This window comes from Ambystoma mexicanum, chromosome 3p (genome assembly GCF_040938575.1).
Source record: "Ambystoma mexicanum isolate Mex_15411 chromosome 3p, UKY_AmexF1_1, whole genome shotgun sequence".
Classification (NCBI taxonomy): domain Eukaryota; kingdom Metazoa; phylum Chordata; class Amphibia; order Caudata; family Ambystomatidae; genus Ambystoma; species Ambystoma mexicanum.
In genome coordinates this window covers 563761661-563785572 of record NC_090925.1, presented here as the reverse complement: position 1 = coordinate 563785572, position 23912 = coordinate 563761661, and the positions used below count along the sequence as shown (strand labels likewise).

General features: G+C 47.3%; 1 protein-coding gene across 6 annotated transcripts in view; it reads left to right on the top strand.

The window, feature by feature from the left end:
• The window catches only part of NCOA3 (nuclear receptor coactivator 3), a 1125593-nt gene that overhangs the window by 715704 nt on the left and 385977 nt on the right, over positions 1–23912 (top strand). For all 6 annotated transcript variants that reach the window (XM_069651291.1, XM_069651290.1, XM_069651288.1 and 3 more), the window contains one exon: positions 11180–12051. In XM_069651291.1, coding sequence (XP_069507392.1) covers positions 11180–12051 — 872 coding nt within the window. The remainder of the gene's footprint in view (positions 1–11179; positions 12052–23912) is intronic.

Sequence of the window (23912 nt, the reverse complement as noted above, 5' to 3'; positions counted from 1 at the left end):
CCAAAGGTTAACGCTCTCACCTTAGGTAAGTGAACGCCGTGCTCTCCATCTGCCTCGGGGCAGGGTGCTGTAACCAGTTTCTTCACTGGATAAGGGGAGCAGGCCTCTTGACTTCAGAGGACTGCTGTCCGTCGTTTACTGCACGAGCGGTAAGTTTCGAGTAATTCTAATGTCTTTAAAAGTCTTTAGTAATGATATCTCTTGTTTTGCAGGGTTCCGGCGATGGCGGATGACGGGCTGAAGTGAGTTCAAGATGGAGCCCGTGTGATGAATAGAAGCGCCTGGAAGCACGTAAGTAAGCGCTTGTTGCCTGCTTCACGATGCGCTCTAACTGTCTTTTTATTTTGCAGGTACAAGTTCGGAGCGGCTGCAGGGTGCCGGAATACCCACTGGGTTAGATGTGGAAAGGAGTAATGGCACGTGAGTATTAAAGTCCCCCAATGACTTTAAACGCACCTTGTTTTGTCTTTCAGATGCGGGATGCAGCGCCGAAGGCCTCCGGAGCGTGCGAAGAGTTGGTAAGCTTTTGTCTTTCAGATGCCGGAATGCAGCGTGAGGCGTTGGTGACAGCCGATGGACCAGGTAAGTGAAGCGCTGTCACTGAAGACCGTAATGCTAACCTGTTCTTTCTTGTCTTTATAGGTGTTGCTGAAGACTGGATTCAGGATGGTAAGCCTTTTTCCTTAGGCCCAGGATCAGATGCAGAAGACACGATGAGCGTTCTGCTGCAGAGGATGCAGAATAACGCAAAGCAAGATTCATCCATCGGGTGTGGTTTAAATAGCCTCCTGTAGTGCTTAGGTGTCTCCTTCCACAGCCACGCCTAGGTAAGAAAAGAGTTCCTGCTTTCCAGAAGAGTTCCAGTGTTCTGAACCTAGGGAGTGGCTCCTGCCCCACCCAACAGGAAAAGTAGTTCCAAACAGAAGAGGATCAGAGGCTCAACTGGCAGGCAAGTAAGCAGCATGGTCTGCTGCAGGTAAGTCCACCCAAGCATTATGAGCCCGGCGCTTCCAGCGCTGGGACTGGGCATGTTTATGAGCCTGGTGCCACTGGCGCCAGGACTGGGTCCAAAAGGTCCCAATTGGGACTGGTTGGCACGCGGAACCTGGGTTATGGATCTGCTTCCAAGGGAGTTGGGAAAACCCTGACCTTTTGGAAGCAGAGATCATGACAGATATCACCGATCATGTGCGTACTCTGGCCAGTGGTTCACTGTACAATAATTTTGCCCACATAACCTAACCCGGCCCCATCTCGTATTCTTCCAGGGCCGCCAGCAACCATGGCCACCTCACTGAATCAAAAGCTTTGACTGCATCTAGGGACACCACCGCCATTTCCCCATCGCTCCTGTTTCCCTCTTCAATCACCCGGTGGAGTCGCCTGTGGTTGTGGGTTATATTTCTGTTGGGGACATAACCTGTCTGATCCGGGTGTATGAGTTTGCTGATAACCCTTCGCAGCCTATTGGCCAGGACTGCCGTCAAGATCTTGCTGTCCTGGTTCAACATGGACAACGGCCTATACGAGCCGCAGCTATGCCCTGGCTTTTTGAGCTTTGGGAGCGGCATGATTAGTGCTTCTCTGAGCGATTCCGGTAGCCGACCCTTCTCAAAAGACTCATTGAGCATCTCTAGCATAGGGGGCAGTACTTCTACTTTATATATTTTGTAAAACTCACCAGGGAATCCGTCCGTGCCCGGGGTCTTGCAGGTGGGCAGCTGTTTCACCACCTCCTCTAATTCCTCCAAGGTAATCGGTGCATCCAGCTCCTCCCTTTCTTCATCACTAATCTTAGGTAATTCCATGTCTTTTAGTGTTTCTCTAATCTCCTCCCGATTGTCCCCTCCTCTGTCCTCATATAATGTTCTATAATAGTCCAAGAATGCCTCGTTGACTCCTTCCTGGGTGTCAACCACCTGCCCGTCTTCTCTAGTTATTGTCCTAATCGGGGGCCTGGGGGTTTCGCTCTTATATAACCACGCCAACAAGCGGCCAGTTTTATCCCCACCTGCATGTTGCCTCTCGACATACTTCTTGTAGTTAAGGTTGCAGAGCCTTTCCCAAAGCTCTGTGCACCTCTGCTGCAACTCGAGTACAAGTTCCGTGTCCTCTCCTGCCCTGTTGCTTTTGCGCTCCAGTTTCTCTTCCGCTTCCTCTAGTTCCGTTAGGACCCCACCCTGTAGGCCTTTTGACTTAGCAATAGCAGCACCCCGCAACACCACCTTAAAGGCTTCCCAGAGTGTGCACGCTGAATCTACGCTGCCTGTGTTTACCTCAAAGTACTGTGAGATCGCATCCCTGATATCTTCCCTGAAGACTGGGTCTCGGAGCGCCTCTGTCTGGAGGCGCCACGTCGGTATCCGCGCACTGGGGCGGCAGTGCTGCCAGGTCAGCACCAGAGGCGAGTGGTCCGACAGGACCCTCGATCTATATTCTATTTGGGTGGTCTCTATCATCACATCTGGCATGGCAACAAAATAATCCAGCCTCGTGTGCAGGTGCTGCGGAGCTGAGTAGTGCGAGTACTGTGTTTAATTAGGGTGTTTCAGTCTCCAAACATCCGCCAGCCCAAAGTCATCTAATAATGTCTGCAATACCCTGGCTGCTGGGGTGGGCCTATCAATCTTCCCATCAGATCTGTCTGCCTTTGGGTTGAGCACACAGTTGAAATCCCACTCCCCAGATAACCGCTCCTCCCATACACGCGCCCAGATGAGTACATAGAGTTCTAAAATACGTTGCAGTGTTTTGGTTTGGGGCATATGTATTTATAATGCACACCTCTTTATTCTCTACCAAAGCCTTTAATATGACCAACCTCCCCTCCGTGTCCACCACCTCTTGTGTAAGTTGGAGCGGAACGTGCGGTGCCACCCAGACCAGCACTCCCCTAGCGTAGGCAGAGTACGGAGAGCCCACTACAGTACCTCTCCACTTCTTCCCCACCAGTTCCAATTTTTGCTGGGTCAGATGTGTTTCCTGCAACAGCGCAATATCAATCTTCTGTCTTTTTAAGTACATCATGACTTTGTTTCTTTTTAAGTAGCTGTTAAGTCCCCTGACATTCCATGTTACGATCTTAAGGTCTCCCATGGCTCATGAGTGTCTTCCTGCCTCCCATGTAGCGACTCCCCTTTGCCCACGCCCTCCATCTTTGCTTGTAGCTTCTCGTACCAGCTCAAACTCCCCATAACTATGTACATGGTAAATCCCCAACTTCCCTTCCCTCCCCTCCCCCCACCCGTCCCTTCCCCAACATCACACACCCCAACTGCTGCCCAGCTCCATTCTCGGAACTCGGGCACCCCCACATCTAGCCCTGCAAGCACCAAACGATGCACAGAGCTCAGTAGGGTGAAGTCGCCCTAATGGCCACTTAACTAAAACTGTTGTGGGGTAGAGAGAACCGCTCTGTAAGGCTCCCGTTCAACATTAACCACAGTGCTTATAACATATAGTGCAATAGTCTGACCTTCTCTACTGAAGGCTGTGCAAGCGACTATATTCAAGTCCCACGTGCCGCGTCATCTTGCGGCACCTTCTTCGTGCATCACTTAGCTCTTCCGTGCTCTTTCTCCGTCCGAACTTCTGACTCCTGGGGACATCCTTGCGCATCAAGCCATCCCATGGCATCCTCCGGGGTCTCAAAAAACAAAGTTTTGTGTTTATGAATGACTTTCAATTTTGCTGATTACAGTAACATATATTTGTGGCCCGCCTCTCTCAATCTCCGCTTTACCGTCCCAAAGTTCATGCGGCTACCCTACACAGACAGGGTGTAGTCCGGGTAGGCCGTGATGTTTGCTGCTCCTCGTGTGATCGTTCCTCCCTTACGAAAGTGTTCCAGTATCCTCTCCCGATCTCGGTAATTAAGAATTTTGGCTATCACCGGCCTAGGCGGGTTCCCTGGCGGCGGCCTCCTTGTTAGAGCTCTATGTGCCCTTTCCACTGCAAATCCTTGGGATAGGGCTCCTCCGGGTATCTCTTGCAGTAGCATGGATTCAATGAATTCCGTGGATTTGTGGCCCTCCAATCCCTCCGGCAGGCCCACGATGCGGATGTTGTTTCGTCGGGCTCGTCCTTCCGCCTCCTCCGCTCTGCTCTCCAAGTTGCCCACTCTTTGTATCAGGGCATGCAATTCGGCTTTATGGGAGGCGCAATCCGCAGTATTCGGGCTAACTTCCTTTTCAAGGGACTCCGTGCGCTCCGCCAAGGCCCTGACATCCTGTCGGAGTAGGTTAACGTCCTCCTGCACCTCTCCGACCTTGAGGTCCAGTGCCGTTTTCAGTTCAGTGACGGCTAGTTCGAGTTTAGATTCCCAGCCCGCCCTTAGGTCCGCAATCGCAGCTAGGACTTCTTGGTTAGCGCCCGAAGTCGTCATGCCGCTTGCAGGCAGCTTGTCCCTGCTCTTGGTAATGTCTTGACCCGGGGACGTCTTAGCAAAGTCGTCTAAGGTGGGCTGTTTCGCCTTCGGCCTCACCGTTCTATTCGACATGACCCAGAGGACCTGTATTTTGCACAAGTGACAAATGTGCACTCAGTACGCCCCTTTCGCTAGGTCACCGTGCGGACTGCTTCTTCCTTTGTTCTGGACATTGGTCGGCCACTTTGTATAGTCTTTCGTCTCCGGCGCTCCTTATCTCTTCCGCACCGATCTCTGCCGCCGTTCCTCCTGCACCATCCAAAAGTTCACCCCGCGTGGCCCAATCATTCACACACCGACATGTGTATTTTCAGCGGTCGTCGGGCCATCATCACGCACTTTTTTGCCCGGATCATTACAGGATCTCGGGAGCTCCTCCAGATCATGTCCTCCTACATGGCCCTCGTAGCCACGCCCCCGATATCAAGACAGTTAACACGTGTACAGATGCAAAAGAAACGCAAGCAGACAAGTATTCTTGAGGCTAGCTTTATAGTGAATTGATTGCGGCATGCTCCAATATATACATGTATGCATAAAGAGTAAAGGATAGATGTTTCCACTACGTGTTATAGCCGAGTTGCACTTTAGAGAGAAGGCCTCATTTCTAATGTGTTGCAGTAAGAAAACGCATGAATTGAAAGTGAATCTCGGAAAGGCGAAGCTGGACGAGCCATGAAGCCAAGCCAAGGTCTTATCAGGATAAAGTTAACTAGCGGTGGATACAAATTGTGCAAAAGAACAAAACTCATGTTCAAAGACACAAACAAAGAAGTCGTCAGAGGTCTATTAGAAAATAGTATTTTAAAGACAGTAAAAGCTCAAAATCGTGGTCTTCGGTCACGTGGAAGGATGAAGTTGGACGAGCAAGATGCTCAAACCTACGCATTAGGGCAGAGCGTGCCTTCACTCCCCCGATTCTTCACAGTACAGAACAAACTCAAGGCCGAGCTTCAAAGCCTAATTGCCAGCAGACCACTGAGGTGATGATAGATTGATATGAGTTGGTCGGAAGCTGGGGTTAAGACTAACTCACCAGCACCTGGAAGTCCAATCAGCGTAGACGTAGGTGGAAAAGTATTGACAGAGGTTAGAGTGCCAACCAATTGTAGGGGAACCGCGTAGTTAAGGGTCCTATAGTTTGTGTAGCTAATGGGACGTCGTGTATTTAGTGACATTCATAGTGGCCATTTTGAGGGGAGGGCTTAGTTGCCTCACCTGATGTTACCCTATCACTTTCACTCACTTTCCCACACTAGTATAGATCATATACTTAGATGTTCATTAAGAGCCTATCACAGTTGCTATTAGGTTTTATGTTGTTTGCCACATAGGATGACATTGGTAGTGACGCAGGCCAACGTCAGTGATGACCAGTTTTTGCTATATAATCTGTTTTTTATGAAACTCGTTGAGTAAGAGGATCGAGCGAATTCTCTGATGTTCGTTGTGCTCCCTGTTTTAGACTATTGAAAATAATTTATCCTTTTTACCAACTGAGTCGTTTTGATTATTGATGTATGAATAAAATCTGCATCCCCATCCATCTCCAGGGTAATTGCTACTCATCTTAAAGGGCTGAGATTATTCAGTTCTAGCTCACTCCACAAGGTGTACAGGAGCTACTCTGTCTTTTATCGCAAATGCCATTTGCAAAGCTTCTACATGGAGCTCAGTACACACCTTCACTCAGCACTACTGCATTGACACACTCTAAAGCAGATATCCAGGTGGGACAAGCGGTTCTAGAACATCTTTTTGCCGCTATAACTTCTCACAACCCACCACCTTCTCCAAACGCCCGCTAATTTATGCATAGCATGTGATCTAAGCAGATTCCACAAGCCTCAGAAGGGATACATTACTCACAATAATCATATTTCTGATGCTTGTATTTTCTTAGATTCACATGCGCCCACCCTTCCTCCCCTTGGAGTAGAAGTTATAGATATTTTTTTCTCTGGGCTTTATCTGATACATATCTGCTTTACTACACCTGTACTCATGCTACACTTCAGTGAACCTCATGTCAGAAATAAAACAATCTGAGGGACCTAGACGCGTGAAGGACCATGGGTACAGTGGACGTCACACTAGGGGTAGTCTTACTGGCACGTCCTGTCGACGTCCCTTTTCGAGTTTCAAAAACAGTAACTTTAATACTCTGCAGCTTCCACTAGATGGCGGCCTATGCATAGCATGTGAATCCAAGCCAGATACAAGCATCAGAAATACGATTATGGTGAGTAATGTATACATACACACATAGAGAACTTCAGAAAGGTAAGTACTATCACAACAAGCACAAATTATGCATAACCAACGCAATACTTGTAAGTGAACCACAGTGTAAAAGACTTATAGAATGGCATTATGCAATTCAAGGTAAGTGAAAACCACTTTGTAGTAAACTTTGTGGCTACTTCTTATAATCGTATACACAATTCAAAGGTAAGTAGGAAGTAAGTTATTCAGTTTCTGGAATAATGTGGAGGTATACGCCCCACACAAGCAGTAAACTCGTTGCAGAGTTTGTAGTTACTTTTCTGAATACCAGAAACCATTCAAAGCAAAATAGGAACTTGCTAATAACTTTCAGAATTAATAGATGTAATTCCGAGGTGAGTAATAACTTTGTAATAGTTTTTAGTATAGTAGACACAATTCAAAGTTAACAACTTGGTTTCAGATCCTTATGATAGAAACTACACCAACACAAGTTAAGTTACTTAGCAATCTTATCAGAGTCTAGACTTTTGTAGTCCTTCCCTATCTAATCCTGAGTCTTTCAGGACCAGATTGGGGTTCATAAAGCCAGGTACAAACTGTAGAAAAGTCAAGCGTGCCTGTGGAATTCTTTTGGAGCAAGTAAAAGTGAAAGGGTTCAGGGACTTTGGAGAAGGCTCCCTGCATGCCTTCCACCATTAGGCCTGCGTGAACATGTATGGGTGAACACTCAACCACACAAATTAACCCCCTAGCCACACAGGAGGGACATAATGACTAGGTAAGTAGTACATGGAGTCCCACAGTACCTTAGGAGTGATGAGGAAGATTAAGCTGGACCTGGTCTACTGTTCCTTGGTCTTGGTGATGAAAGGAGGGACTCTGGATGGTATTTCACAGCAGCAGACGAGAAAAGGGATTTTTCTTCATGCTCCAATGCAGATCTGTGATTTTGCTGCGTTTTCAGAGACCAGTGAACGGTTCTCGTCTGATTTGCCTCGCTTGCTTGGTTCTGCACTCTATTGAGGGGTGAACTGGATAGTCCAGCTCCTTTTGATGAGCAGCAATTACCCTCGAGATGAATGGGGATGCAGATCTTACTCGTACATCACATAATAGAGCCGTCTCAGGAAGTTGACAAAGGGAAGACTGTTTTATTATCAATTATCTAAAACAGGGAGCATAATGAACATCAGCGCAAACGCTCGACACTCAAAGCATTTAATAAAAAACTGTAGTTTTAAAAGCAAAATGTGTCATCAATGACGTTGGCCTACGTCACTACCAACGTCATCCTACGTGGCAAACTACAAAAACTTATAAGCATGGGTGATTGGCTCTGAGTGAGCATCTAAGTATGTGACCCACACTAGTCTAGAAAAGTGTAACTATGTGATTGGTTACTTAACATCAGGTGGTCAACTAAGCCCTCTTCTAAAAATGACCACTATGAACGTCACTAAATACACAACATCCTAATGGTTTACACACTATAGGACCCCTGAATACACAGGTCCTCTATAATTGGTTGCCACTTTAACCATCTTCAGTACTTTTCCACCTATGTTAGCAGCCTGCAGGCTGGCTGTCCAGATGCTGGTGAGGTTCCCTTAACTTTAGCTTCCCACCAATTAGCATATCAATCCATCATCACCTCAGTGGTCTGTCAATTAGACCTTTGAACTTCGTCCTTGAGAGTGTTCTTCGCTTTGAAAAAATTATGGCTTGAGAAGCGCAGTCTGCCTTCATGCGTAGGTGTGACCATCTCGTTCATCCAACTTCATGCTTCCATGTGACTAGAGAACATAAAATGGTGCCTTTTTGTGTACTTAATATTCTATTCCACTAGACCTAGACCTCTGACTTCTTCCTTGTTCTGTTCATTCCTTTTGAACAGGAGGTTTGTTCTTTGACACGATTTTTGTATGAAACGTCAGTTTACTCTAGTTTGTGGAGACCTTGGCTCCATAGGGCTCATCCAACCTAGCCTTTCTGAGCTTTGCTTCTGCAATTCAATGTCTGCTTTTTTAACTGTGACATACTGAACTGAGGCCTTTTTGCTAATGTCCAACCTGCTTTAATACGTTTAGTGGAAACATCCATAATTCTCTCATTCCTATGTATGTATACGTTGGCGCTTGCCGCAATCTATTTACTTTAAGCTTAGAGCTAGCTTCACGATTACTTTGCTGCTTGCATTTCTTCCGAATCTGTACATGTGTAAAGTGATTTAATATCTTCATCTGTTTCTGTGGCATAAAGTTCTTCACCTTGAGCCCAACAGATCACTTATCCTTATTGCTTTCTCGATGCCTTATAGAATATCTGCACTCTGGTCACTATCTTTTTATGTACTTCACTTCATCTTCAGCTCCATATAACATATACTTGGCAATGTTTAATGATACTACCATTCATCCTTGCCGTTTATTGGTTCTGCTTCTTCAGGGATCTCATTCAGATGGACATCATATTTCTTTGTATGCAGATAAGGTTTTATCAGTGGGTACCTTGGCTCCCAGATTCTTAATTACTGGCCCTTGCACTGGACTGAGTCCATATTCTGCTCTTTGTCGATTCAGCTGTTCTGTATACGTCACATACTGGTTTCCAACATACAGGTAAAAGGGGCGGGTCGATTGAGGTGGGGGTACTTGGCTCCTTCTCTACAGGGGACTTTAAGGATTGGATTCCTGCTTTTGGAAGTCCTGAAGGAGTCAACCAAAGTTTCGGCAGAGTTTGTTCAAGGGAAGACTATGCGCTGCAGGATGGTCGCAGGTCCCAGGGTATTGGTGGTTTGCAGACGAGGAATGTTGCATTATGTCCACCAGTCCATGGGAGGAAGTCTTCCTCTTCAGAGCTTCCCTGTCGATTCAAAAATCGGGTCAGGTCAGGACAGCAGCAGTTACTTGAGCAGGCTTCAACGGTTACTGGAAGGGGCTGAAGGCGTCTGTGGTCCTCTTCATCTTCGGTTCTTCTGTTCCTGTGGTCGACTTGTGTTCAGCTTCCAGATCCAGGCCATTTATCCAGGAACCCAGCCTATCAGCACTCATGCTGCATTCAAACTTTGGGTGGAGGCTGTCATTTCGGGACAGCCAGCATCCCAGTTAGGACTGGTTCCAGGCAGGCATGCCAGAAGACAAAGGGCTGTGGAGTTTGACTCCTCCCTCGAACCTTGGCGGGCTTCACAAAGGATTGCTGTCAAATACAAAAGTGCACTAGGACCACCCCCACCCAGGACGGCAGAAGGACTAAGAGGACAAGCACACAAGAAATTGCAAAAAAGAATACAGCCACCATTTCTGAGAATTGGTGACCCTTCTGTGCATTACCGAGGCTGTGAACAGACCCAGTGGGTAAAAATAATGTAAAAGTCTGTAGCACACGTCCACTGCCACCATCCATTCAGGTATGCCAGACGTAACAGAAATGTTACAGGAGCAGTGAGAAAGGGGATACAGTGTAACCTCTCAGCACTCAACATAAGGTGGGGGTGTGCTGATCTCGCAATAAAAATGTAGAAGGGATAAAAAGTATCCCTCTATGCTTGGGAACAGTAGCTCACACAAGGAAAACAAATTAAAATACAAAGGGAAGCCCAAAGGGTTCCCAGCAGCATTGCACAAAAAGTGGTGTGCTACAAAAGTAAATTTCAGATTAACGTGCATCACATTGATATAGAAGTGTGAAGATTAGCCTTGCGTCACACCTAAATAGTGATTCCACTAACCAACCCTGCTATAAAGTTCACCCGTCTGCATACACCTCTCAAACTCTAAACGCAACCATACCTCTAAAGCACAACAAACCGCACTAACTAAACCTCAACAACGAAACAAACCACACACAGCCTCGCACAAGCAGCACATGATTGCTAGCAACCGAAATGCACACGCAGGCTCAGCGAACGGTGTAAACCGAATTGAAGCTACCAACACCACATCACAGCTCTCTTGCACTTTCATCCCGCTCAGTCGTACCCCCCCACCTTACCCTCTTGCTATTCAGATCTGCCAGGGGATCACTTAGGTGGTGATAGTGCGCAGTATAAATATCCTTTAACATAACGTTCCTTAGAAATAGGGAGGAAAACATGACGCCATAAAATAAAGTACAACAATAACTAAGCTTCCCAAAGATGAGAATTGGAAAAAGGCTCCCACTTACTCAGGAGAACAGACCAACAAATCCATGAGTCCAGCAAAAAGTGCTGGGGGTATCGCAGGCGAAGGAGATTTGGCATAGAAATGTGAAATCTGCCCAACAGATCACACGCTTTTCAGCCAAGCTGCACATCCATTATAAATATCTGTTTTAGTGAACTGTGTTCCGTTTAGGATTAAAAGTTTACTTGTGCCCTTTGAGAGAAAAGCATTAACATCCACGAACAGAATTTCATGACATTGCTATGATTGTTTAACAATTTATTATTTGAAGTATGCACTTGTTTTGTTGGAATTTAGATATTGGAATGAGTCATTTCTTTGAATGCGTTGACAAGTAACTGATGTGCATTGTGTTTTTTAGGGGTGCACTCACCAATGGGATCTGCAAGCAGCACTGGATGTGGGAGTTTTTCTAGCAGTTCTTTGAGTGCCCTTCATGCGATCAGTGAAGGTGTTGGGACTTCTCTTTTATCAACATTATCTTCCCCCGGCCCCAAACTGGACACCTCTCCCAACATGAACATGACTCCACATAGTAAAATTAGTAGTCAAGAATGTAAAAGCCCTTCTGGGACTTATTGTGATCAAAGCCAAGTGGAGACTTCATTGTGCCAGTCGAACCGAGATCTCCATGGTGAGAAAGACAGTAAAGAAGGCATTCTGGAAGGAATAGAAAATCCGAGGGGGCAGCCTGAAAGCAAGGGACATAAAAAACTTCTCCAGTTACTCACCTGTTCTACAGACGAGCGAGTGCATACCAGTGTACCAAGCTCCATTTTGGAATCTGGGTGTAAGGAGTCTTCCAGTGTCACAAGTCCTTCAGGGGTCTCTTCCTCAACGTCTGCAAGTGTCTCTTCTACTTCAAACTTGCATGGGTCACAGCTTCAAGAAAAGCATAGGATTTTACACAAGTTGTTACAGAATGGGAACTCTCCAGCAGAGGTTGCAAAGATCACTGCTGAAGCTACAGGTAAAGACAGCTTTCAGGATTCAAGTAACTCTGCTCCGTGTGGTGAAGGAACCGTGAAACAAGAACAGTTAAGTCCTAAGAAAAAAGAAAACAATGCGCTACTTAGATATTTGCTTGATCAGGATGATGCTAAAGACCAACTTTCAAAGGACATCAAGCCTAAGATGGAAGCAATGGACAATAAAATAGGCCAGTGCAGCAGTTCTACGGTTCCTTCTAATCAAGAAAAGGAGATAAAAATAAAGACTGAACCAACTGAAGAGGTAGGTTTAGTATAAAAATGTTCTTGCTTGCTACCTTCTGATTGGAACAATGGGATTCCTTAAGCTCTGAAGTTACTATGTGGGAGTCACCAACTTTTTAAAGGCCTGAAGTCCTGTATCTTTGTGTCTTGAAACCCCAATCTGGTGAAGTGATGAGGTTCTTGCAAATGCTGCCTCTATTGGATATTGGTTAGCCAAGGGAACCTTCTTGGATTTCTTTGTTTACTTTGTTTTCTTGACAAGTGTCTTATGAGGGAATACATATAGAAAATTAACAGTATGGGTTTGGTTAACACTAGAAAACACAACCTGCCTGTGGACACTATGAAGCAACTGTTACATGCTTCAGCTGTGCCAGGGAAGGGTGTATTGTGACAATATTTCTGACATGGTGTCTGTGGGGTAACTGTGAATGGTGACTGGGGCAAGATCAAGACCTCTGTTCAGTAATTTGACCCAGGCCTCTTCTCTTTTAGCCTCGAAATGTGCTTGCTCCAAGCAAGCGCATTCTTTTCCATCTCCTCTTGAGCAATGACCCCATATAATGGTTATAGCAAGGATTGCAATTTCAGTCTGCAGGCTACTAGCCAGGCGTGAAGTTACTCGCCCCCTCAGTTCTCCACAATCAAAACACAGCATTACTTATTTGCGAAGAGTCCATTATGCAAATGTTTTGGCCTGGTTATGGTGAATGTCTTGTGATGCGAGTTATACATTTTCCTCAAAAATAGCATGTACATTTAACTATTTTGAGGAAGTTATTTATTGTCCTATAATTATGTTATTACTCTTTTGGGTTGGAGCTAATCTGGCAATGGCTAAACAGTTTTGTCTTAATGAAAACAGTAATACTTGTTTCATTTACCGTTGTGGGGAAAAGTTGAGCATCATAGTTTTGTCTAGAAGTTCTGTGTATGGTAAGGTTGGTTTGGGGGTGTGCGCGTACTAGAGTGGTAACAACACACTTGGCATTGGGATAATGGATCCCCTTTGTATTTGGTTGCACATGTTCTTGTGCAAGGGTGTGTGTGCTGGAGTGGTACTGACGCACCTCGCATGATGGGCAGGCAAAAGAACGTTTTGCTTGGTTTTAAATTTTATTTTTTTAGTTTTGCAGAAGAAGTGTATTTTTTTGTATGGCTTATCTGGCTTAGTAGCCACAATAGTGTGATTAGAAGTAACCTGTACGTGGTTGACTATTTAACTGTATGCAATTTAGTTGAGTGATCGGCAAGCGTTTGCAGACATTTGGTCCACATGCGTCTGCTGGTGTGGTAACGTCATGTGCAAATCCAGTAATAACAGTTACTACTCCTTAAATTCAACACTCTGCTCTTGGGGTGGGAGTCTGGGCCATTTCTTATTTTTGTCATTTTATCTCAATTCGGCTTTTTTTTATCTTCGTCTTTGCTGCATTTCATCCCTGGCTCCCACAGTGGTGGTCCAGGGACGGATTGATCAGCACTGCATTAGGGTAGGTAAGGCCATTGGTTCTTGCCTGATGTGTGGCTTCTTAGTATTGTAACATTGCTAAGGACCCCTTTGTTAACCTCATGTGTTGGAACAAGACCACCCCCCTGAACCTCCTGCATTCGTTCGCGTTTCTTCGTGTAGCGGCAGATGTTCCGTTTATCTAGCTTGGTCACCTGGTTTTATTGATAGCATTGATCTGCTTTCTAGCCTCATCTCCTCTGCATAAACTGGTGTCACTTTTGTACTGTGCTTGGCTCAATCCTATAATACCATCACTTCTACTCCTTCTCATTGCTGCTCTAACTAGAATGCTGTGGGTGTTGCTCCTCTGTTGTGGCTTCAGGCCTGCACCCCTAGTAAACCAAAGTCGCAAGTGTCTTTTTATAAGTACCCTCTACTTCGAATGGATTGTGTCCTCCCACATATTCCTCATCTTATGATATTCTTATCTCGCCAGCTTTGCTGCTTTGGATGTCCCTCGTGTTGACGTCGCCATCAGTAGTAGCTCGTGCCTTGCCCGTTGGCAACACATCAATTTTTCCGATTGCTTCGCTCTTTTTCAAGAAAATGTTGTAGTCTTTTACCCCTTCTACTCCCAAGACGGGGTAAAAAAAAATGTCGGCTGTGGCTCTAAAATGTCAATCACTGACCCCCACCGTGTTTGTCTTGGGTGCCTGGGTTCGGAGCATCGGACCGCCGACTGTGGCTCGTGTCAGTCGATGACGGAGAAAGCTCTTCGTGAGAGAAAAGGTAAACTGGCGGTGGGGCAGGAAGCTACGAAGACCTTTTCAAAACATAAAAAGTCAGTCGAATCGAGAGATTCGGTCAGCGCAAGCATTCAAAGAGATCCTGATCACGTAGTAGATCGAGGCGTTGGCGTTCATCTTCTTAAAAGAAGATGAAGAGGAGACAGATTTCCATCCTCTTCGTCTGACACATCTACCAAATTGGTAAGATGTCCGACTAGGTCGGATTCACTAAGAAAATGGGAAGAATTGAAAAAACAAATGATGAAGGTCTTTGAGAATGCGTCCCCAACCCCCTCAAAGAAACCCCGAAAGAGCCAGACCCCTGTCGCTCCCTTGGACGATGCAGTAGAGTCAAACTACTAAGGAGGAAACTCGATCTCGACCCGATGATCTCGACCCGATGTTAAAACGTCGAAGGCTTCTCGAGATTTGAGTGATTCCCCGGTAATGGCAAAGAACCCTATATCGTCAAAGCACTCGACGAGTTCATCGGCACCGACCACCTCGACGCAGAAGGAGAAATTGGCTACTTTATCGAAGTTGTCACTGACTATTTCAAAGAATCCTTAGATTCCCTCGAGACAAATTCCTGAACAGGAAAAAAAGGTATACACCTTTTACCTAAATCAGACTTTTTTAAGTCCATGTCCTCGAGATTTGAAGAAGAAAGTGTCTCGGAGGAAGAAATATCTCCTTTTGGAGTAAAGTTTCGTACTAGAGATGTGCGAGAGGAATTGATTGACCCCAAGTCAAGATTGAGACCTTTGTGATACCCTTCTCTGCAAGTGGCATTGATACGTCACTTGAGTTTTTCAAAAACCTGATCCTGAAGAACATGCAGATTCAGGGTACAGGAACTTGATGAACAGAGTTGTTGAATATATGGGTTAGGGAAGGTCTTTACCAAACTTTGAACAGGGTGATATGACCGACATCCCGGACCAGGGCCCCCAAAAAGACCCAGTTCTTCAATTTCATAGAGCTCTTCAAAGAATAGTGGTTACAAATTGGGAGACTCCTGAGTCTTTGCAGCAGTCAAAGACTTTCCAAAAAATATAGGCCGTTGGGCAACGACTCTGATTTTCTGAGAAGCACCCTACACCAGAAAGTCTAGTGGTAAAAGCCGCTACTTCCACAAGACAGTCAGCTTATCCATCTATCCCCCCAGATAGAGAGGATAAAAAGGTGGACGCTTGGGCCCGCAAGGTATTTTCCTCAGGCAGTATGTCCCTTAAATCAGCAAATGTTACCTGTACCCTGGCCAGATTTACCCATACCCTGTGGGATTGCGTAAAGGCGGCAGCTGATCATATTCCAGAAAGCGAAGAAAGTGTAGGCTTTCTGAGTTTGTGAAAGAGGCAATGGAGGAATGTCTTCAATCTGAATTGGATACTGTTGACAGCATCAGCAGATCCATGGCTGCAAGCACAGTGCTGCGCAGATTTGCGTGGTTGAGGAAGTTGGGTTTGCACCAGACGTGCAGACCAGTCTACTCAACATGCCTTTCGACGGCTCGAGGCTGTTCGGCAGTAAAGCTGAGAGTTTATAAAAACTGCAGACCTCCAAGGCGGTGGCTAAGTCACTTAGCACCTCTATGCAAACCTTATTCGGTTACATCTTCCTGGAGAGGTTGTTCTTTTAAATACTACTCATTTGGTAGAGGAAGAGGATAGGCCGCACAGAAAGGTAGAAGAGATTTCTCTCGTAGTGGATGAGGAAGAGGTGCGAACGCGAAATCAGCGCAAGCAGCGGCATCTTTGCCCTCAGCTGCCTCCAAATCTGAGGCCTTAGCACGCAAGACTGCGGTGGGAGACAGAATGTCTCAGCATCTGAATGAATGGCGGGGCATTACTTCAATTGCTTGGGCACTGGAAACAGTAGCTCAAGGTTACTGCCTTCCCTTCCTAAAAAGGCCTCTGGACCATCCACCAGCAGCCAACTCTGTCAAAATTCCAGATCCACTCCTTGTGCAGGAAATTTTAACCCCGCTAGAGAAAGGTGCAATAGAATATGTACCTGTAGTGGAGAGGACCAAGGGTTGGTACTCCCCTTACTTTGTCATCCCAGAGAAGGGTGGATGGCTGAGGCCCATCTTGGACTTAAGATGCTTGAACAATTTCCTCAGGAAGGATAAATTCAAGATGGTAACCCTTTCTCAGATCCTTCAGGCGGCTCTCCAACTCCAAGACTGGTTGGTGTCATTGGACTGTCAGGATGCTTACTTTCATGTGCCAATCCATCTCAAGCACAGAGTACCTGAGGTTTGTGTTTGGCGGCTTCAACTTTCAGTTTCGAGTTCTGCCATTGGGGCTGACCTCCGCCCGAGGGTTTTCATCAAGCTGATGGCGTTTTTGGATAGCGAATCTCAGGAGAGGGGGGGATTCACATCTACCCCTACCTGGCCGATTGGTTGATAAGAGCTTGTTCCCCCGAACAAGCTCAGGAACATCTCGGAATCAAATGCCACTCCCTACACAAGTTGGGCTTCTCCCTCAATTACAAGAAGTCCCATATGATGCCATATCAAAGACTCAAGTTTATAGGAGCAGTCCTGGATACTTCCTCGGGCAAAGCCTCGCCTCCCGAGGTGAGAGCTCTCCACATTCTGCAGATGGTAACAACATTCCAGAATGCCCAGTGTCTACCAGCCTACGATTTTCTGAGGTTGCTCAGCCTCCATGGCTGGAGAAAACAGTAGTGACGGATGCCTCACTCACAGGGTGGGGAGCCCACACCAACGATCTGACAATCAGTGGTTGTTGATCTCCATCGGAGTTTCCAAACTACACATCAACCTTTTGGAGCTGAGGGTGATCAGACGAGCACTGAAGGTCTTCCTGCCTTCTGTACATGGAAAGAATGTCCTGTTAATGACAGGAAACACACTGGCCATGTATTACCTCAACAAGAGAGGTCGGGTAGGGTCACTACTACTGTGCAGAGAGGCAATGCAGCTCTGGTTCTGGGCAATACAAGAAGGAATCTCTGTCGGCAGTTCACCTAGCCGGAGAGAAGAACACAACGGTGGATGCTCTGAGCAGGCAGAGCACAGTATCCCACGAGTGGGAACTAGCTCAGGAAGTCCTTCAAGAGATCTTCACCCTTTGGCGGACCCCTCAGGTGGATCTGTTCGCGACCTCGGTCAACCAAAAGTGCGATCAGTACTGCTCAAGGGAATTTCCAAGAGGAGCTCTAGGACACATTCATAGTGGACTGGGAATTCCCAGTTCTGTATGTGTTTACTTGATTCCCTGTGATTCCTCACGTAATCAGGAGGTTGAGAAAGTTCAGGAAAACCATGATCCTAATTGCCCCGGATTGGGCCAGGAGAACGTGGTACCCGGACCTTCCGGACATCTCCATCTGCTCTCCAATACGTCTTCCATAAAGAGAGGATCTTCTCTTGCAAGAGGAAGGTCGGGTTCTCCATCCAGAGGTTGACACTCAGCCTTCACGCATGGTTTCTGAGAGGCTGAGATATAAGTATTGGGACCTCCCAGATGACGTAATGGAGATTTTGCTTTCGGTTAGAAGGCCATCAATGAAGTCTCTGTACCGGTGTCGTTGGAATAAATTCAGTAACTAGTGCAAAGATGAGAATGTGGATCCATTCCAATGTTGCACACCTATAGTGCTTTCTTTCTTGTTACATTTAGCCAATCTGGGGCTCCAGATTGGAACAATAAAGGTTATTTGGCTGCGCTGTCCATTTTCAAGCGTTCTTCAGAAGAGGATTCCTATTTCAAAATTCCATTAATCATTCAATTCCTGAAAGTGTTTAGTAATGTGTACCCTCCAGTCCCTTTTCATGTCCCAACTTGGGATTTAAATCTTGAACTTAATTTTCTAACTTGTGTATCTTTTGAGCCTCTGCATTCCTGTCCCATGAGGCTTCTAACATAACTGTCCTTGTGGCCTGAACATCAGCCCGCAGGTTTGGTGAGTTGCAGGCTCTCTCATGCAAACCTCCGTACACAATTTTTTTACAAGTAAACCCTCTTTCTTACCAAAAGTAGTTTCTGACTTTCACTTGTCACAGAAAATCATACTACCTCATTTGGGCAAAGAGGAGAGGTTTCATAGACTGGACCCAAAAAGGGCACTCAGTTTTTATATATCAAGAATGTCAAGATTGCGTCAGGATGACCAACTTTTTGTGGGTTATACTGTCCATAAATTGGGATTAGCAGTGACAAAACAGACCATATCCCGCTGGATCATTTTTGCTATAGTGTAGTGCTACAGATTGGCCAGAAAGGATCCGCCTGATGGGCTTCGAGCCATTCCACAAGGGGTATGGCTACTTCCGCAGCTCTGAAGAGGGGAGTCCCTGTAGCAGATATTTGTTCAGCCCAACATAGGCATCAATGCATAACTTCATTAAACATTACTGCTTAGATGCCTCTTCTTCCCATGAAGGATTATTTGCTAAGGCGGTCCTACATTCCGTCCATGATAAAAATAATTAGTACTCCCAACTCCTAAAAATGTACTGCTATGAGAGTCTATCATAAGATGAGGAATACGTGGGAGGACACAATCCATTCGAAGAACAAGTTACTAACTGTAACGTTCTTTCGACTGGATGTTCCTCCCACGTATTCCTCATTGCCCCTCCCATCCTACCCCGCAGTACAGTTTGCGTTATTTACACTTCTCTCTCATGAAGAGTTTTCAGTCAGGAGGCATGCCTGTGTGTTCCTCGAATATTTCCTCAAAAATAGAACTGAAACCAAGGGGCGCGGCACTAGCTACTTATATTGATGGTGACGTCAACGTGGTACGCAACCTCATGCACAACGCCCTCTGCCGAGTGAATTTTTTCCAAAGCTGGCTAGATATGAATATCATAAGATGAGGAATACGTGGGGGGAACATCCAGGTGAAGGAACGTTAGTTGGTAAGTAACTTGTTCTTCCATGGGTGTTCATTCTCCACTCTTGGGGGTCGATGGGGAAGAGCGATCTGTGTCGCTGTGTTTGTATGCACATATGCGGTATACAGGTGTGTGTGTGTTAGAGGCTCGCTGTTGTGTGTGTATTTTGTACGTGCCAGAGTATGTGAAGGTATGAGTTGCCTTCAGGGTATCTGGTATTTCTTGTATACGACCTGATTAATGTTTGTATGTTTGACTGGTTGGTCTGTGTGATTGAGGGGGTCCATGCACTCTTGTGTGCTTTTTCATGGGTAGCAGTGACGGACCCCGCTTAAGGCTTGTTACCATCACTGGATGATATTAGATGGTGGATTGAAGAATGGAAAATGTATGTGTGAGGTGCGAGTGTTCCTCGAATAAAAGTTGAGAATGTGAAGATGGATGGATGGATGCATACATACATGCAGCGGTGGGGTTCTGTCTCCTGTACGGACTTACCTTGTAATGTTTTTTGCTCGAATGCTGTATTTTCAATAAAGGAGGGTCTGCTACCTGATCCCTGGCTTGGTGAATGTTAAGAATTACAACACACTCCCTCGATGTCTGACTGGTGAAAGTGCTCTTACTCTTATGTCCCGTCTCCTTTCCTCCATACTGCATGGGCGTCCCTTCCTAGGGACGGGAGACCACCTTTTTCACCAGAAAAAATCTTCTTCCCCTTCAAAATTTAGAGGTTTCGCGGGGGTGTGTCCCTGAGATCATGCGCTACCCTGACTCTGTCCATCAGCGCCACACCCCAGTCCCCCTTTTCCGCGTCAACGGAACGGGTCGATTTGACCAGTGCTCCTTGGTTTGGCTTCGGCCATGTAATACCACGCGCTCTTCCCTGGAATATTCTATCATTTTGTCTCCTTTTTGTCAATCGGGTACTTGGTCCTCCGGCGCCATGCTCCTCCTCGGCCTGGCGCATTTCGACTTCAGCAGGCTTCAGCAGATGTGCAACCTGTGGGAGGCTCTTCCCTATGTCCGACCCCCCCCCCCACACTCTTTGCCTCCGCTGCCTTGGCCCCGACCGCGGCTGGGAAGGTTGACCAGGTGCGACTCACTGACTCCATGCGCACAGGCTAGCTAGGTGGAGGGAGCTCTTCGAAAGGTTGCCTCCAGAAGACTTAATGGACTTCGCTAGACAGAGATCGAAGCCCAAGGGAGGGCTCCTGTTTTCTTCGCACCGCATAACAGGGACTCCATCCCAAGGAAGCGCCCGAGCGGGAGGAACCTCGCTGGTTCTTGCAGCAGCACACGTACTGAGGCTAGGCCAACTGCCGTCCTCACGGCCGAGGGGTCAGTAGATCCTTCGGGAAGCAGTGCTGAGGGACCACAAGGTTCTTGTACCGGGTGTACACCAAAGGGGAAATGCCCTAATACCGCCAATACGCCTTCCAGGCCAGGCCTGAGGTGCAGAGTAGCGCTAATGCTCCACTGCCAAGAGTCTTGGAGGAGGCCGTGCCCAGGGAGCCAAGCACCACGACTTCGGCACATGGCTTGCAGCTCGACAAAATGACCGCCGTGCCATACCTGGCTGCTCGTCCAATGCCACTCCTAGGAATGGAGAAGGCGGGAGAACGAGTTTCAAGGTGGGACTGGTTGCCTACAGTTTATCCATCAGCAGTGCAGGGCAGGTTCCCCCTGCAACAGAGATAAAGCATCCTCCAGCCTCAGCAGCCTCTAGCCACTCTGTCAATATCACCTGCCACCTCTTCAGCCTCCGAAGACAGGTTCTTCAAAAGGTTCCTGGTCTGATGTGAACCCCTCACAGGGGGGGCCCTTCCTGCTGGATGCAGTCAGGGACTTGGTCCCTCCGGTCACTCCACCGTCGACCATAGTCATTCCTCCTATGGCTCTGGCGACACAGGCCCCAGCGCAGCCCCCGCTGCCACTGCCGGCTCCTTCGATTCCAGCTCCCCTGCCTCCCACAGTACAGGCGGTCCCACATCAGCCTCTGCAGCAGCCTCCAGCTCCAGGCTCCACACCGCAGCCCATGGTGCCCAGCACTCCTCCACCCGCTCCGGCTCAGCCGGACACACTCGTGGACACAGACAAGGAGGATGACCCTGACATGCCGTTGTCAGCAAAGGCCTTTCACGAGCGGTTTGCAGGTTTGGCAGAATATTTGGGCCTTGCTCAACTAGAGGTCGAGCAGCCCGAGGAGGGCGTCTTGGCAGAAGTCCTCACCCTACGACCCCCTACCAGAACGGATATCCCGATGCTGAAAGATGCTATAGCCTTGGCCAAGAAGGGTGGCTCAAGCCACACTCTGCCCAACTTGTCAATCGGCGCCTCAACGCCAAGTATAGGCAGATGGAGGGGGATCCACTCTTGCTGTTGGCGCACCTCAACCCCACACTTCAGTGGTCGCTGCATCACTCTACTCTAAGCCTCAGTCGTCCTCTGCCACCTCGTCCTCGTCAATGCTAGGCAAGGAGGAGATGATCTTCAAATCGTACGGGAAGAAGCTGTACTCCGAGTTGCTGCACCTGCGTCAATCTAACACAGATGCCATGCTGGCAGTTGTTGACCAAAGGCTTTGGTGGGAAATAACGGACTTCCTTCCAGAACTTCCAGTGCAGAGCCAAGCGCGCTTCAAGGCGGGACTAGGAGAAGCCAAGCTGGTAGCGCAGGACATCATGGATTCAACCGTGGCCCACATTGATGCCTCTGGCCGGGCCATATGCACCGGCACGGACATGAGGACTGCCTGGCTTCGGGCTACTAAGTTTAACCCTGATGTCCAGTGTTAGGCAAGATTGTATGCAGTACCCATAGGATGCACTACAACAACCCTGACTACCTGGCAGTAGTAACCCAACCTTTGGTATAAGTCTGTACCGCACAGGTTGGTAGTGTGAAAGAGTAGCCAGGTTTATCTCGAGACGTCAATATGAGATATAGGGGAGTTACACAGAGGTTCAAAGTGACAAGTATCCAAGCAAACACTTACACACAGGGTTTGTTGATAAAACAATTATTAATTTATTTACCAGTAAGTTAATGTAAGCCTTCTTCAGAAGGGAGCACTGTAAAGCGCCACACAAATCTACTACAAAACTACACAATCCTAGTTCAAAATCAGTAAATGCCCGTTTGGGATGGCATACAGCAGGGACCTACACCCGTAGGTGACTTAAACTGCTAGGGTGCTGTTGACATTAATTTATTGCTGTTGGCATTCAGAATGAGAAGAGCAAGTAAAAAGGAAATGAGTCTAGATAGGCTGTAGAAAAGTCTTTGCACAATGTTTCAGAAGTCTTTGAAGAAAAAGATGAATCCATGTAGGGCCACAAGCTGTTCGACTTGTGAGTGGTAGAAGATGGAAGCAACTCTACAGCAAGAGGTAAGTTCTCTTAGACTTTGTACAGTACCTTTAAAATGAAAAAATATGCAGCAGATGACTCTTGTTCCTTTGCAGCCCTGCAGATCTCTTTTCCTGGGCCTCAGTCGTGCGGACAAGAGGGAGGACGTCGGGGGACTCCTGCACTGTTCTGGGATGGTCAAAATGTGCAACCGACAAACTTCTCTTTCAGTGGCTGTTCAGTGTTTAAGCTCCTCGCGTCTACCGCAAATTGCAACGTGTGGTTCTTGGCTGCTGAAATGGACTTTCCGTGCTTCTGGGGTCCCGCACTCTGAGGGGGTTGAGGCTCGGTCAGTCCTGCTTCCTGGGAGTCAGAAGGATCTTCCTGGAACTCTTGGCCAACTTAAAAGCAACGCACACAAACTGGTGTGCCTCTCCCTGGCTCTACGGTTTCCAGCAGCAAGTCTGTGGAAATTCAACCAGGTCAGAGATGTATGTCCAGGTTGCTTACTTTGGAGTTGATTGGTCCCACCACCTCAAGGGGCGAATTCGTCCTTGCAGGGGCTTCTCTGTCGATGCAAACTTGGTATTTCGACACTGCAGCAGGGCTTCACCGGGCAAACCAACGGTCCAGGAGTTGCAGCAGGCGTCCTCTTCTAGTTCTCCATGGATTCACATGCTCATGAATATTCCCCGTTGTCAGGCTGGGAATCCTCAGTAAAGAAAAAAAAGTTTGTTTCACTTCTGGACTGTCTATCTCCTAACAACCAATCACTGGTCTCTGGTTCATACTGCCCCCAGTCAATGACTGCCCTCTCACCTAAGCCCCTCCTCTGGAAGCCATCTTCAGATTTGTATCGCATGCTCAAGTGTTGGGAGTCCTCCTGCTATAGCTCTCGAGCTTTTACTGCGTATTACGTTTTTTCAAAGCGTTTTCTCTATTTTTTCGGTTAATTGAGCCTCAAGGTCCACCGATTTATCATCCGATTAACGAGGACCTGTTTTTGGAAGCTTCTACGCCCCTCAACGGCGACCTTTTGTTGATTCCAGAAGATTCTTGAGGCCTACACCGCGTGGACATAGCCAAAGATACGGGAGACTCGACACCTCTGTCAGGATGTGCCCAGGATGTGGACTATGGAACATTTTCCTGGAGGATGGGCACTCCTGGTGCCTTTACTGCCTACACTCATACAAATCGCACGTGGAGGAGGCCTGTGCGTTCTGCAAGGACATGTCCTCCCGCACCATGAAGGACCGTCGCAAGCGGCTCGCCGAGTGGCTGGAGAAGAAGAACCCGGTGGCAGGTGAGCCCCGGCAACATACTTCTCCCAAGATAAATCTGAACCGTCTTCTAAGACCTTTGAGGCCGCTCTGGCGACGGGGGCGCAACAGAAGGCAAAGCACCGTGAGT